This window comes from Phyllostomus discolor, chromosome 14, assembly GCF_004126475.2.
Source record: "Phyllostomus discolor isolate MPI-MPIP mPhyDis1 chromosome 14, mPhyDis1.pri.v3, whole genome shotgun sequence".
Classification (NCBI taxonomy): domain Eukaryota; kingdom Metazoa; phylum Chordata; class Mammalia; order Chiroptera; family Phyllostomidae; genus Phyllostomus; species Phyllostomus discolor.
In genome coordinates, this window is record NC_040916.2 from 35,311,547 (window position 1) to 35,324,179 (window position 12,633).

Consider the following 12,633-nt stretch of genomic DNA (forward strand, 5'->3'; position numbering starts at 1 on the left):
GCTTGCTTATGGCAGGTAGACTCCAGTACCCTCCCTCCCGTCGGCTGTGGGATATGGAACAGGCCCTGCGTCTTAGCTCTCCAGGACCTAGAAGGCGCCTGGCACTTAACAGGCTCTCCATCAATCTTGAGTAGTTCCTGAATGGTACTGAGAAGGCTTGAGCCTTCCCTCCGCCTTTAGCTATTGTCCTCTCTTTCCACTCAGTAACAAAGACCTGAAAAAAATCATTTTTAGTCACCCGCTCCTCGTGACTGACTGCCCTCTGTTCACTTCCCAGACCATTTTAATCTTACTCTGAGGCCGCTGCCTTTTATGGAGGCTTCTGCCAAGATTATCCATGACCTGCGAGATCTTCAACTGAACAGCTTCTTTTCCATTGTAGGAGAGGAAACATCATTTTCCTTCTACCCATCTAAGTTATTCTGGCTGGTCTAGTAACTGAATTAATGTGAGAGGTTAACGGGAGAAAAATAACCGAATTCATTACATGTATAATATATACATACATGGACAGAAGGTGCATAGAATAGGGGCCCCTGAGGACCCACAGGGCAGTCACGGCGGACACGGCACACACACAGGCTGCTCTGGACTAAAGAGAGGCAGGCAGGGGCCTGGGGCTTCAGAGGGAAGGTAGGTGAGAAAGAGCAAACCTTTGGCCAGCAAATTCCTGCCGGGCCATCCGGAAACAATGAGACGCCCAGGGGAGTCCAGCAGACAGAGGCTGCCAGGTTCCTCCCTTAGGCCGCACGTAGTTTATTTAAGATAAGGTGACAGACAGCTCCCTTCCTTTAAACGTTTTTTTCCTACCTGAATTCCTTTAGGCAGGTAGGGGGGAGCATCAAAGGTTCTTTCTGAGATTTTTATTTCTTAAAAAAAAATAGCTTAAAATAATACGTCCCAAATGAGCTGATTTGCGGTGGCGAACTCTGCTTCCCCTCACAGTCCCAGTGCTCCAGAACTGCCCTGCAGCGCTTTCTGGGAACGTGTTGCTCTGCTCTCCACGGACCATGAACATTGTAGGAGACTGTTCTGCGTGGCGTGGGCCCAGCTCCCACTGGGAGATGCACAGGACCCAAACCCACGGATAGGTTCTCCCGTGGGGAATCAGGCCTGCAATGTACCTAGGCCACTACGAGTCTTGCTTTTTGCTAAAACTCTCTCTCCCTGAATTGAGGACACTTACTGCAAAGCAACTTCCTAAAATCCATGCTAAACCTTCCAAGGATGAGTGTAACTGGTTCAACTACTTTTGCCTTTTCATTTGCAAACATCCCTCTTCTATGATGTGGTTAGCAGCATTGGCTCCTTTGCTTTCTGTATAAGGTAACCACCTAAAGTGAACCCGTGCACAGTAAATGAGGACCATCGTGTAATGTGCAGGGATAGAAATAAAGACCTGTCATGACGGAGGCCGCGGCTTTTGCTCCCCTTGAGAGAAAAGCCACGCCGTCCTTTTTCCTCCCCTGGACTTGGTAGTCCGTGTGAATGTCTCATCTCATCCATAATGACTCGGACACTTCAGACTGGGTTCTGCATCAGAGAATAACTCTCTCTCCCCACCCCCCACCCCACTCTGTTTGCACATCTATATTATCCTCACATTTATGCTATCCTCCATTCACTTATAAGCCCCTGTGTCTTTCCATTCGTATCATGGGTCCCCAGCATAGTGTCTGGCACATGGGAGGTCTTGGTAACCATGAACATTAAATGATTAACACTCTTTCTTGGCTTCCAGGCCATCTTTCTTGATGTCTTTCTCTGACTGTTCCCGGGCACTTTCACAAGTTTCTCTTCCTCCATCTACCCCTTAAACGTTCTTCAGAGTCCCTCATTTTTATCCACCTTTGGGTTTTCCACCATCAGGGAATACTCTTAGGTCCCAAATGTATATTTTAATTTTAACCTTTCACCTGAGCTAAGGGTGCCCTTCTTTCCTTGAATGTCTTTCAGATAGTTCAAACCCTCATTATCCCTTCCATTCCCACCCTGCCCTTCTCCAGCTCCCAAAGCTCATTCCATGGAATTAACATCCATCTAGTTGTCCAAGTTACAAACCTCAAGGTGTCCCCTTAATTCTTTCCACTGCTCCCCGCCCCCCCCCCACTCCTGCTGAGCAACCAGTTCATCCACTACCAAACCCCTGTCCCCAAATCCTAAACTCTGCCTCTGGGTCTTCTATTTCTTCCACGTGGAACATCCCTCCCCCTTTGTGCCAAATCCTGGCCGCTGGTTAAAATTCAGACCACTGATTCACTTCAATTAATCGCTTCCTCTTCTGAGTTCCAGACAAATTGCTTCTTCATTCTGAAGAAACGCACCTTGATGCTAGGTTTTGTTTTCTAATGACTGATTTACACATGTCTCCCTCGCTAGATTGTAAAAATTTTGAGGGCAGGCTTTTGTTTTTACTTGTTTTGTTTTTTTATCATTGGCTCTAGCCAGTGACTGACACTTGAGCCCATTAAAGAAATATTTTTACATGAATGACTGCATGAATAAATGAGCACCTGAGAACGGAACCTCGTCAATGACACCCTTTCAGAGATTTCTGCGAGGGAACACAAGCATTGTGTAAGCACGCAGGCAATGCGCACTGAAACGACACATACCTGCCTATAGACAGCAGGTAAGTGCTATGCGTCTAGGGAGCTTTTTTTTATTTTTAGGCTTTTCAGTTCTTGGGCTGTACAGCCAAATGTGAAAAGGGAAGCTATTGTTTTAACCTGTTCTGTACTCTTTTATCCTGGGTGACAGGAATTCAGAGTATAAACGAGAGGACGCTGCAGCAGTCCAGCCAGTGCCTGGGCACATGGTAGGCCCGCCAACATACTCCAATGCTTTTGCTCTTGCCTATCTCGTCCTTACTCTATATTAAAGCCTCGTGAATTGAGAGCGCCTACGGGAAATTTTAGCTTTAGGATTTCAATTTGGTGAAAACAACGTCGTGGAGATTCCGATGAATAATATTCACCCAGGACTCTCAGTCCCAGGGGGAAAATCACTCCGCTGGAGGGGCCTGGGGAGGAGGGGGGCGGAGCAACCCCGGAGGAAAAGCGGCGAGCAAGCTGGAGAAGGAACCTCCTTTCGGTTCGGGTTGGCGTTTTTTGAACCCCGGAGAGCTATGACGCCCTAACTGCCCTCGCGGCTGGTTTCTCCGCGGAGCGCCCGCCCCAAGTTTCCCCGCCCGCCCGCCCTCTCGCTTCCGCCGGGCGACGCGCTGCCGGCCGCCGCCGCTAGGGGCGCCCGGGGCCCGCGGAGGAGGCGGCGGCGGCGGCGGTTCTCCGAGAGGCGCCTCTCCGGCTCTCAGACGGGCGGCGGCGGCGGAGAGCTGCGCCCCGAAACGGCGCCCACCGCCCAGACGAGCTGCAGCACGAGTGCTCCCGCGCCGCGGCCGCCGCCGCGCTCCGGCCCGGACTGCCGCGAGGGGCGGCGGCCCCGGCCCCGGCCGGCTCGCGGCGCCCCCCGGCCGCGCCCCCGCGCGCAGCTCGCGGCCCCGGCCATGGGGCTGGGCGGGCCCGGGGCTCGGCCGAGCTGAGGCGGTGGCGGCCCGCGCGCCCCTGGGGGCCGCCTCCGCACCCCGCTCGCCGGCGCCTGGCTCTCATGATGATGAAGAAGAAGAAGTTTAAGTTTAGGGTGGACTTCCAGCTCGAGGAGCTCTCCTCGGTGCCCTTCGTCAACGGGGTCCTCTTCTGCAAGATGCGGCTGCTGGACGGCGGCAGCTTCACCGCCGAGTCCCCCAGGTAAGGCGCCGGCGCGCCCGCGGGGCGGGGGTGGGGGCCCGCGCGTCTTGCCGCGGCCCCTGCGCTCCCGCGGGGCGGCCGGCCTCGCGGGCGCCTCTCTCGGGACCATCCCGGAATCGGTCAGCAAGGTATTGATCTGCACAAAGTGCTTCGCAAATAACGCTCATCTGGGCTCCTGCCCGCCTGATTCCAGATGCTTCCTGGGATCTGCTCTTCCCCCCTAAATTTTCTAGGCTAGTGAGCAACGGCCAGAAGGGAGAAGATGCTTCTGGTTTCTCTTAGACGTTTCCATATTTGTGAAATGCAAAGTGGAACTTGAGCTGTTGTTAAAACTCACAGAAATAACCCTACGTGCTGGAGCCCCGAGAGCGCCGGCTCGGAGCGGAATCGTGTGCTGAGCCTGCCTCCTCCCCCCTGTCGGTTGCCGGGCACCTGGAGCCAGGGCTGGGCCTGGACGGGCTGGATGGACGCAGGTGTTCGTTGGCGGACGGGGCGACGTCTGTGCCTCATCGGGAAGCTGAGTGCCCTGTTCCGCGTTCACAGTGCTTCCGTGACCCACCTTGGCGTGGCCAGCAGTGGTTCTCAGTGCGGAGGACCTAGAACCACTAGAACCACCTAGAACCCAGAACGAGAGCCAAGACCGTGCCCCCTCCCCCCCACAAATTTGAAATGAGTCCCTGGGCACTCAGGGAGAGTCGTTGGCAGGTCGCAGAATAAAATCAGGAGTCGTTCTTGAGTCATGTCAGGGCTATTCCTAGGTTGACAGATTTACGCTAAGCTAAGTGTTCCTTAAGAAAATAGAAAATTTACAGCATCTTTAAATGGGCTTTTAAGTTCCTGAGATCAAGGAAAAGGATCAATACGTAATGCTTCTTTTGCCTAGATTCACTGTTCATAGAGTTTATTTTTACCCTAAACATTCTGTTTTCCTTTTATTTATCATTCCTATTAATAATGTAAAGGACATAATGTCGATAGGTTGTGGAACTGGGGCCAGAAAATTGCCCGCGGTGACTCTATTGAAACCTATGGAAACCAGAAGCTGTAATATCTGGTTGGCCGAAGCCAGACAGGTATGAAGCACTGTTGATTCTCAGAATTGAAACATGGTCAGTTGAGGGTCGTTTTTAAAATTCAGCTGTGCTGACAAATCTTCTGTGGCTATTCAGCTAATTATACTACAGTCACTAGTAACACAGGTTGAAAGCTCAGAATGGTGCAGCAGATAAAGCTGTTAGGTGTTGAGAAGCCAATTCCGTTCTACAATGACCTGTAAGTGCAAGTGACAGTCCTACCCTGAACCTTACCCTGCTTTGCTGCAGGGTCACACCCAACATTTCTGGCCGTTACACCCGGCTCCTGAGCCAGTGGTGCCACCTGCTGGTCAGGGCACTTCCCTGCCATCTCCTTTCTCCCGCAGGTTATTGAGGTGGCTGGCTGCTCTCAAATTAGTTATTCCCATGCAGGTAATCATTTACTCAGCAACTATGTTTAGGCTGGGCCCATTAAATATGTCACCTTATATAATTCTCACATCAAGCCCACGATCTAGGGATTCCCATTTTGCAGATGAATAAACTGAGGCTCAGAAAGCATTACTAAACTTCCCCAAGGTCCGCATGTCTACTAAGTAAAATACCAAGATTCTGAGATGGGTCTGTGTGATGTCAAACAGACTTAATGCTGGTAACAGAGAAAACTGTGTGCTGTGATGAAGTGGGAGGGTCCTAATGGTTTTAAGAAGCCAGGGGTATAGTTCGATTGGGAATCTGCACATGTCGGAAAGGAAAAAGGTGAGCATCTGGGTCAAGCTTACCCCTTTGTCTTCCAATTAAAATTTGGCTGTAATCAGTACCAGTAAGGTTCAGAATAGTGTTCTGTATAACCGAACAAAGTAACTAACTAACCAGCCCACCCGTGTCATTTGGAGGGAAAGGACCCATAATAAGGAGCCTCGTTCGGTAGAGGTAGGGTTTGGAATGAGGCGGATCTTTGCCCAAAACCTCGCTCTGCCTGGGTGGGAAACCTGGGTGGGGTGCGTAGCCTCCCAGAGCCCCCATCTGTAAAGCAGAAGCCGTCACGGCAGAAGGGCTTACTGGGAGGCTTCAGTAAGATCCTGTACCTGAACCAGCTCCCACAGCGCTCTGACACCCAATGGACTTTTATTTTTTTTAATATATCTTTTTTTAAAGATTTTTAAAATTTATTTTTAGAGAGGGAAGGGAGGGAGAAAGAGAGAGAAAGAGAAACATTGATGTGCGGTTGCTGGGGGCCGCAGCCTGCAACCCAGGCATGTGCCCTGACCGGGAATCGAACCTGCGACACTTTGGTTCGCAGCCTGAGCTCAATCCACTGAGCTACTCCAGGCAGGGCCCAATGAACTTTTAGAGAGAACACCAGGAGCTCGTCCAAGAGGGCTTGTTAGGTGTTACACTTGACTTCCTTTATCTTGACAATGAGGAACGTTTGGGTTTGAATATTACGCCCCACTTACCAGGGGAAAAGAAAACCTGAAATTCCTAAAGGTTGTGAATTATTTAAAATCTGCATAACTTTCAATCTTAGGTGCCAGTCCAGGCAGTGCATCTCTAATGAAATGCTAGATTTTAATTTTTTTAAAGATCCCCTTAGACGCCTCTTACCAGTCCAATACAATTCACACGTGAACATCTCTCCCATGGAAACGTGAGGTGAACTGCACAGCACCCGCAGGACCGCTTTCCTTAGAAAGGCCTGCTTAGAGCTGCTGGCGCCCGGGGGCCTGAATGATCAGCAGGCCCCTACTGTGCGCTGCACCCAGACTACTGCGTGATTTATGCCAGACGCTATCTGGGAGCCTGGGGGTCTGCCGGGCAGAGGGTGCCTGTGTGGCCAGCCTGAAAAAGGCTGTAGGCAGTGTGTCTCTAACAAGCTCCCTTGGTAGACGGCATGTGCTGTCGTGGTTGGATGCTGGAGAAGCTGTGTTCCCTGGGAGAGGACTCTCAGAAGCGTGCCCTTGGTTTCTCCGGACTTTGCCCTGTGCACCTTTTATTCCCTGGGCTGATCGGCTTTGATTCCTTCTGTTGTAGTAAATCTCAGACGTGAGTGTGACTACATGCTGAGTCCCGTGAGCCCTCCTGCTGGATCACCAAACCTGGGAGTGGCCTTGGGGCCCCCGGATGCATGAACCTATGAAAAAGAATCATTTATTTTGTCAGAGAAAAGCCTTAGAGGTGCACAGGACGTTGTAAATAGACTTGCAAAAATGCTCAAGATGCGGCTCATTCATTATTCACCAGATATTGAGGATTTACCAGGTTTCGGGCTGCCTGTCAGCAGCGATGAGAAGTACAAAACTAAAGGCCCATAAGGGAATCACATCTATTCAATTAACTTAGGCCATAGACGTGTAATTGTTGATGGTAGGACACAGTGTGATTTAGTGCCAGACCGCTGAATCGGACCACCTGTGAGAGTCGTTGACTTTGTGAAAGTACAGTTTATTCACAGCTGTAACATTACTGAAACCTTACCAGCTCAAAGGCATGCTGGGAGGATGCCTTTGCATTGACAGGGAAGCGGGTGGACAGCTCGAGCTAGTCCTTAGCTCAGCGGGAGCTGGGAGAGCTGCCTGCCTGCAGGGGGAGTCCACACTGACCCGCAGCAGAAGACCATGACTTTGAATGTCCTTGTGCCCTGTGCTCTTCGCTGCTCATAGATTAGAGTTCATCTAACGTTCTCGCACCAGATCGTAATGGGATTATAGCGAGAGTACGCTGGCTGGTGGGCAGATGCTCTTTGGATTCAGATGGGGATAGATCAGAAATGGGGGGACAAATTAGGAGTCTGTTGAAATAACCCAGGCAGGCGCCACCAAGAACCTGAACTTGGAGGCCTCTCACGTACGTGACCGATGAAATGATAATGCTGCGGCCGGTGCCTTGGTGACCCGACAAGAAAGACGTCAAGAAGCATCTTCGTCTCATTTTGCTTTGTTGGGGGGACTATAACGTATCGCGGGGGAGGGTGCGAAGCGCTAAGCTGTGTATTTCACGTACGACATGCAGGTGGCAGCCCCGTGAGGCACATTCATTGTGTGTTTCTTAGGGTCTCGTCCATTGTAAGTAAACCTGCTTACCGAACTTTTCCGCTAGCATTTCCTTACACTGGCGTGCCCTTTACTTCCTACTTACTTATTTATTTTTAATTGAATTTATTTTATTTTATTTTTCAATTACAGTGGACATACAATGTGTGTTTCTTGTTTTGTCCTTTTAAAGACTATTAGTGGAAGTTAATTCTAGAAGGATTCAGTTTGTCCTGGGAAGGTATGCCCAGGGAAGACGTTAGAAAGAATATAAAGACCAAAAGGTATTTATTTGTAGTGAATGTTATTTGTATGATCAGATATTACATAGCATAGTAAATAAAACATTCAGAAAATCCATTGTACGATTACAGAAAATTGAAGCCGAGTTATTGCCTAATAAAAAGTTTTGAAGACCTTTCAAAGGCAAGATGTTACATTATTTAAATCTTTTCAAAGAACTCTTCCTTTGTGAAAATATTCAAGGCACTTTCAGATTTGTTAAGACTGTCAGGACAGATTTAATTTCTGGTCTGCTGCAATCAAAGGAATAGTAAGAAAATTTTCCTGGATTTTTGGGGATTCCCAAGTCTGCCTTACGTGGTTCATCTTTGTGGGTGCCCATCACGGAACACTTTTCTGGGTCTCACATGGGCTGGCGGCCCCGAACCACGTGGATTCAGGGAGTGTCCAGGAAACCAGCAAGCACATCTGTGTATTGGATTTTTTGCTTTGTAAACAAGCCGAAGGGATTTCTTGTCTTTGGCTGGAGTTTGTGTTCTTGTTTTCAAGATCTTAATTCACTGCACATTTTGTATTCCCATTTAGGAACCTTTTCCTGATTGCAAAAGTAACATAGATTCATGTAGAACATTTAGAAAATAGAAAAGCAAAAGGAAAAGAACAAAAATTGCATGGAAATGAACCAAGTAGAGAAAATGATTGTTACTAATATTTTGGTGGATAACTTAGGAGTCTTTATTGATCCTTACGTATCCTTATATATACACACATACCACATACTTTAAAAAAAAAAACAAAACAAAGTGGAATCATACTGTACATGCATGTTTGTTTTACAGACATGCTGCAGTGAGCATCCTTATGGCTACATTTAATACACTTTCATTATTATTTATTTAGGATTAACACTAGAAATGGAATTATTGAGTCAAAAAGCATTCAGGTTTTTAAGGTTTTTGATATATATTATCAACTTGCCCTTTAGTACATTAAATTGACTTTTTAAGATGAAAAAAATTCACTAATGAGCCCTGGCTGGTGTGGCTCAGTGGATTGAGTACTGGCCTGTGAACCAATGGCTTGCTGGTTCGATTCCCAGTCAGGGCGCATGCCTGGGTTTCGGGCCAGGTCCCCACTTGGGGGAGTGTGATGTATCCCTTGCACATTGATGTTTCTTTCCCTCTTTTCTCTCTCTCTTCTCCTCTCTCTAAAAATAAATAAATGGAATCTTAAAAAAATTTTTTAAGGAAAAAAATCACTGAGTAGCAAACATAAAAAATAACCAGTTTTAGAAAATGCTGTTTGACCCTATGGCACAGAATTCTTTATACCCCGACCAGAAATGGGGTTATCTATTCACATGCCTATAATAGCTTTAATAATAGTAGCTAACATTTATCGAGCACTTTCCCTGTGTGCCAGGAACCTTTCTAGGCCTGTACACCCTCAAAGTAATCCTGGGAAGAAGGTACTAGTACCTTATGGCTATGATTACTCTCATCTTCCTTCCACCAGAGGAGACGAGCACAAACAGGCATCTAGTGTGTACGCAGCTGGAAAGCACCAGAGCTGTGGGGGCGGGCGGTTGGCTCTAGACTCCACGCGTCATCCATCGCTGAACTCTGCTGCCTCTCAAATTTTGTCATGTTTTCTCATGTTTATGTTTTTTTAATCCTCACTCGAGGACATGCTTATTAATTTTAAAGAGGGAGGGAGAGAGAAAGAAAGAGATATCAATTTGAGAGAGAAACGTGGATCGGTTGCCTCCCATATGCACCCCAACCGGGGATTGAACCCATCACCTAGGCGTGTGCCCTGACCAGAAATCAAACCCATGAGCCTTACGTTCATGGGATGACACTCCACAACTGAGCCGCACCAACCAGGGCTCTCATTTTTATGTGTTTGTTTGTTTGTTTGTTAATATTTTATTTATTTATTTATTTTTAGAGAGGGAAGGGAGGGGGAAAGAGAGAGAAACATCAATGTGCGGTTGCTGGGGGCCGTGGCCTGCAACCCCAAGCATGTGCCCTGACTGGAAATCGAACCTGCGATGCTCATTTTTATGTTGTAACAAAACAGTAGATACATACACATAGTTCTGAATGCCAGTGTCAGAAAACTGGTTCCAGTGTGGGACACCACGGAACAGGTGGTGACTGGCCCCTCTCGGTTTGCCCCGAGGTGGTCGTAGGTGGAAGATGAGAGACACAGCACTCACAGGTGTGCTCCCCCACCCCCAGGTGTGACTTGCCAATAGTCAGCCCTCGAAATTCAGTCTCCTTCCTGGATGGCTACCTTGTAAAATTATTGCTGATGCCATTTTACACCCGTACATTAATGTTCGCTTTCGTATCACTAAGCCTTGCACAGTGGGCCGTTTATGATATTTATTCGAAGAGTGCAGATATCTGGAGAAGAAGCCGTGTGGGGAAGTATATACTGTTCTGGGTACACAGTTCATTCATTCTTTATAAGATTATTAGTGGAAGTTAACCTCAGAAGGATCCTGTTTCTGATTCTTTATAAGCTGTGCACACAGAACAGAATACACTTGCCCGTGTTCAGTCTGGGCTGTCAGCCTGTGAGGGACGTAACCAGGTAGCGATCCAGGGGAATACAGTACGTGAGGATGCTGAGGAATCGTGAATTATGTCAATCACAGACTCTGAGGTGAATATTAAGAGAAGATGGTGGTCTTTAAGTAATAAAAAATAAACTTGTGTATCTGTATATATATTTTACATCCCTAACTTCATTTAATTCTTATAAAATCTCTTTTGTAGAGGTGGTACCTCTTACTGGGTTAGGCTGTGTGCCAGGTGCTGTACAGACTTGTTTAAAAAAATGAGTGGCTTAAACAAGATGGAGGTTTATTCTTCTCTGGCGTGAAGTCCAAGCTGATGGGGCGGCTGTGCTCTGTCAAGGTGTCGGGGCCCTGACTCTTCATCTTGTCGCTCTGTCCTGCCCAGGGCATTGTTCCCATCCACACAGACGGACAAAGCTGGCTCGTCCCACATCCGAATTCCAGCCTCTGGGGAAGAGGAAAAGGGAGGGGGGGTCCCTTTTGCTCACCGCCTGTTGACCAGAGCGGAAGCACAAGGCCACATCCAGTCCCAAGGAGGGCTGAGAAATGTGGTCGTTGCTGGGCATCCAGGCGCCCAGTGAAAGAGTCGATCACGGTGAACAGAAGGGGGCGGGCAGATGTCCGGGGACAGTTAGCCTCGGCCACGCCCCTCTCACCTCTCTTTTAGAGAGGAGAACGTTGACCCTCAGAAGAGTGACATTAATTTGTTCGAGGTCACACATCAGTTCAATGAAAGGTATTTGAAAGCCTGTCCCCTGAGGGGGGAAGAGACTTGTGTCGCAGGAGGAGGTGTTAAAGACGGCACGTGTGTTCGGGAGGATGCTGAGATGTGACAAGCAGTGTGACTGTGTGACACTGAGTGACACATTTAGAAGAAGAGTGCAGTTGTGTTACACGGCTTGTCCCTGTGTCCGGAGGGTCACGCTTCGTTGGAAGGCCCGGTGACTCAGATGACTCATAAGGCCTTTTCTAACTCCAAGATTCGGTGACTAAGCTTTAACTTTTGTTTGCTAATACTGCTCCCCCGAAACCTCCCGTTTCAGCCGAGACTGGTCAGCCTCGGTTAGCCAGATGTGTGTGCGTTTCTGCCTGCTTGGTTTTCTCTGCTCTTCCTGCCTCTTCACCGTTTTGTTGGTTGGTTCAGACTCCAGCCATTCTTTAAGATCCGATCGGATGCCTCATCCATCAGCTTTCTGCTCGCCCACCGCTCCCCTCCGACACCAAGCGCACATACTTGTCCTTCGGAAGCATCGGTTATTTGTTGAATGAATGAAACCTCCTCATTCATTCCTCACGGTCTCCCTGAAATTTCACCTCTCAACCCCTGTATTCTCCTTTCTACCAGTTATTTCACCCAGATCAGTGTTTTAATTACCTTTAGGAAACATTTCCATGCAGCGAGTGTAAAACTTATAGTAGTAAACATTGATACAAGGAAAGGCAGGAAGAAGTGTGTGGCTCTTCTTCTGGGTGGGGGGGGCTGGGCAGGGGAAGTGTCGGGGAAGGGAACTCCCCGCGAGGCTTTGAACAAAGTCTGGCCAGGAAGTGTGGGGGGTGACGGAGGAGCGGCACGCACACTGGCAAGCAGCAGCAGGTGTGTGCCGGGGGCACCGTGAGTCAGGTGCTGAACTACTGTGGCCGCCACAGAAGGAGAGGGGGAGGGGGCTCATTTCCAGGAGTCCGGACTGGCTTTGCTACTGTAGGGCCTAGGGAGCCGAAAGCAGGGGAGGGGCTTGGGCAAAGTTAGTAGGTTGGCTTAGGGCTAAAATTTCAGAGAATCCCCCTCTGATGACCTTGGCTTTCTCAGGAACAACCAAGGCAGGTGAATAAGGGACGTGAGGATGAGGACAGAAGACCAGAAAAGCTGCTCTGTAAGGAATGGTTGGGGCGGGGGGGAGCTGGCCACAGGCAAGTCCAGGTGGCCCAGCTGAAGTTTAGAACGTGCACTGTCAGTGATGGCGGGGTGCGTGTTCACGCACATTTCTCCAGCG

General features: G+C 48.9%; 1 protein-coding gene across 1 annotated transcript in view; it reads left to right on the forward strand.

Moving 5' to 3' along the window:
* The first annotated feature begins 3,474 nt into the window (after positions 1 to 3,474).
* Positions 3,475 to 12,633, forward strand: part of FAM102B (family with sequence similarity 102 member B) — a 54,655-nt gene continuing 45,496 nt past the window's right edge. The window contains exon 1 of the mRNA XM_028502917.2: positions 3,475 to 3,746. Within this exon, the coding sequence (XP_028358718.1) occupies positions 3,607 to 3,746 (140 nt within the window). The 5' untranslated portion in view covers positions 3,475 to 3,606. The remainder of the gene's footprint in view (positions 3,747 to 12,633) is intronic.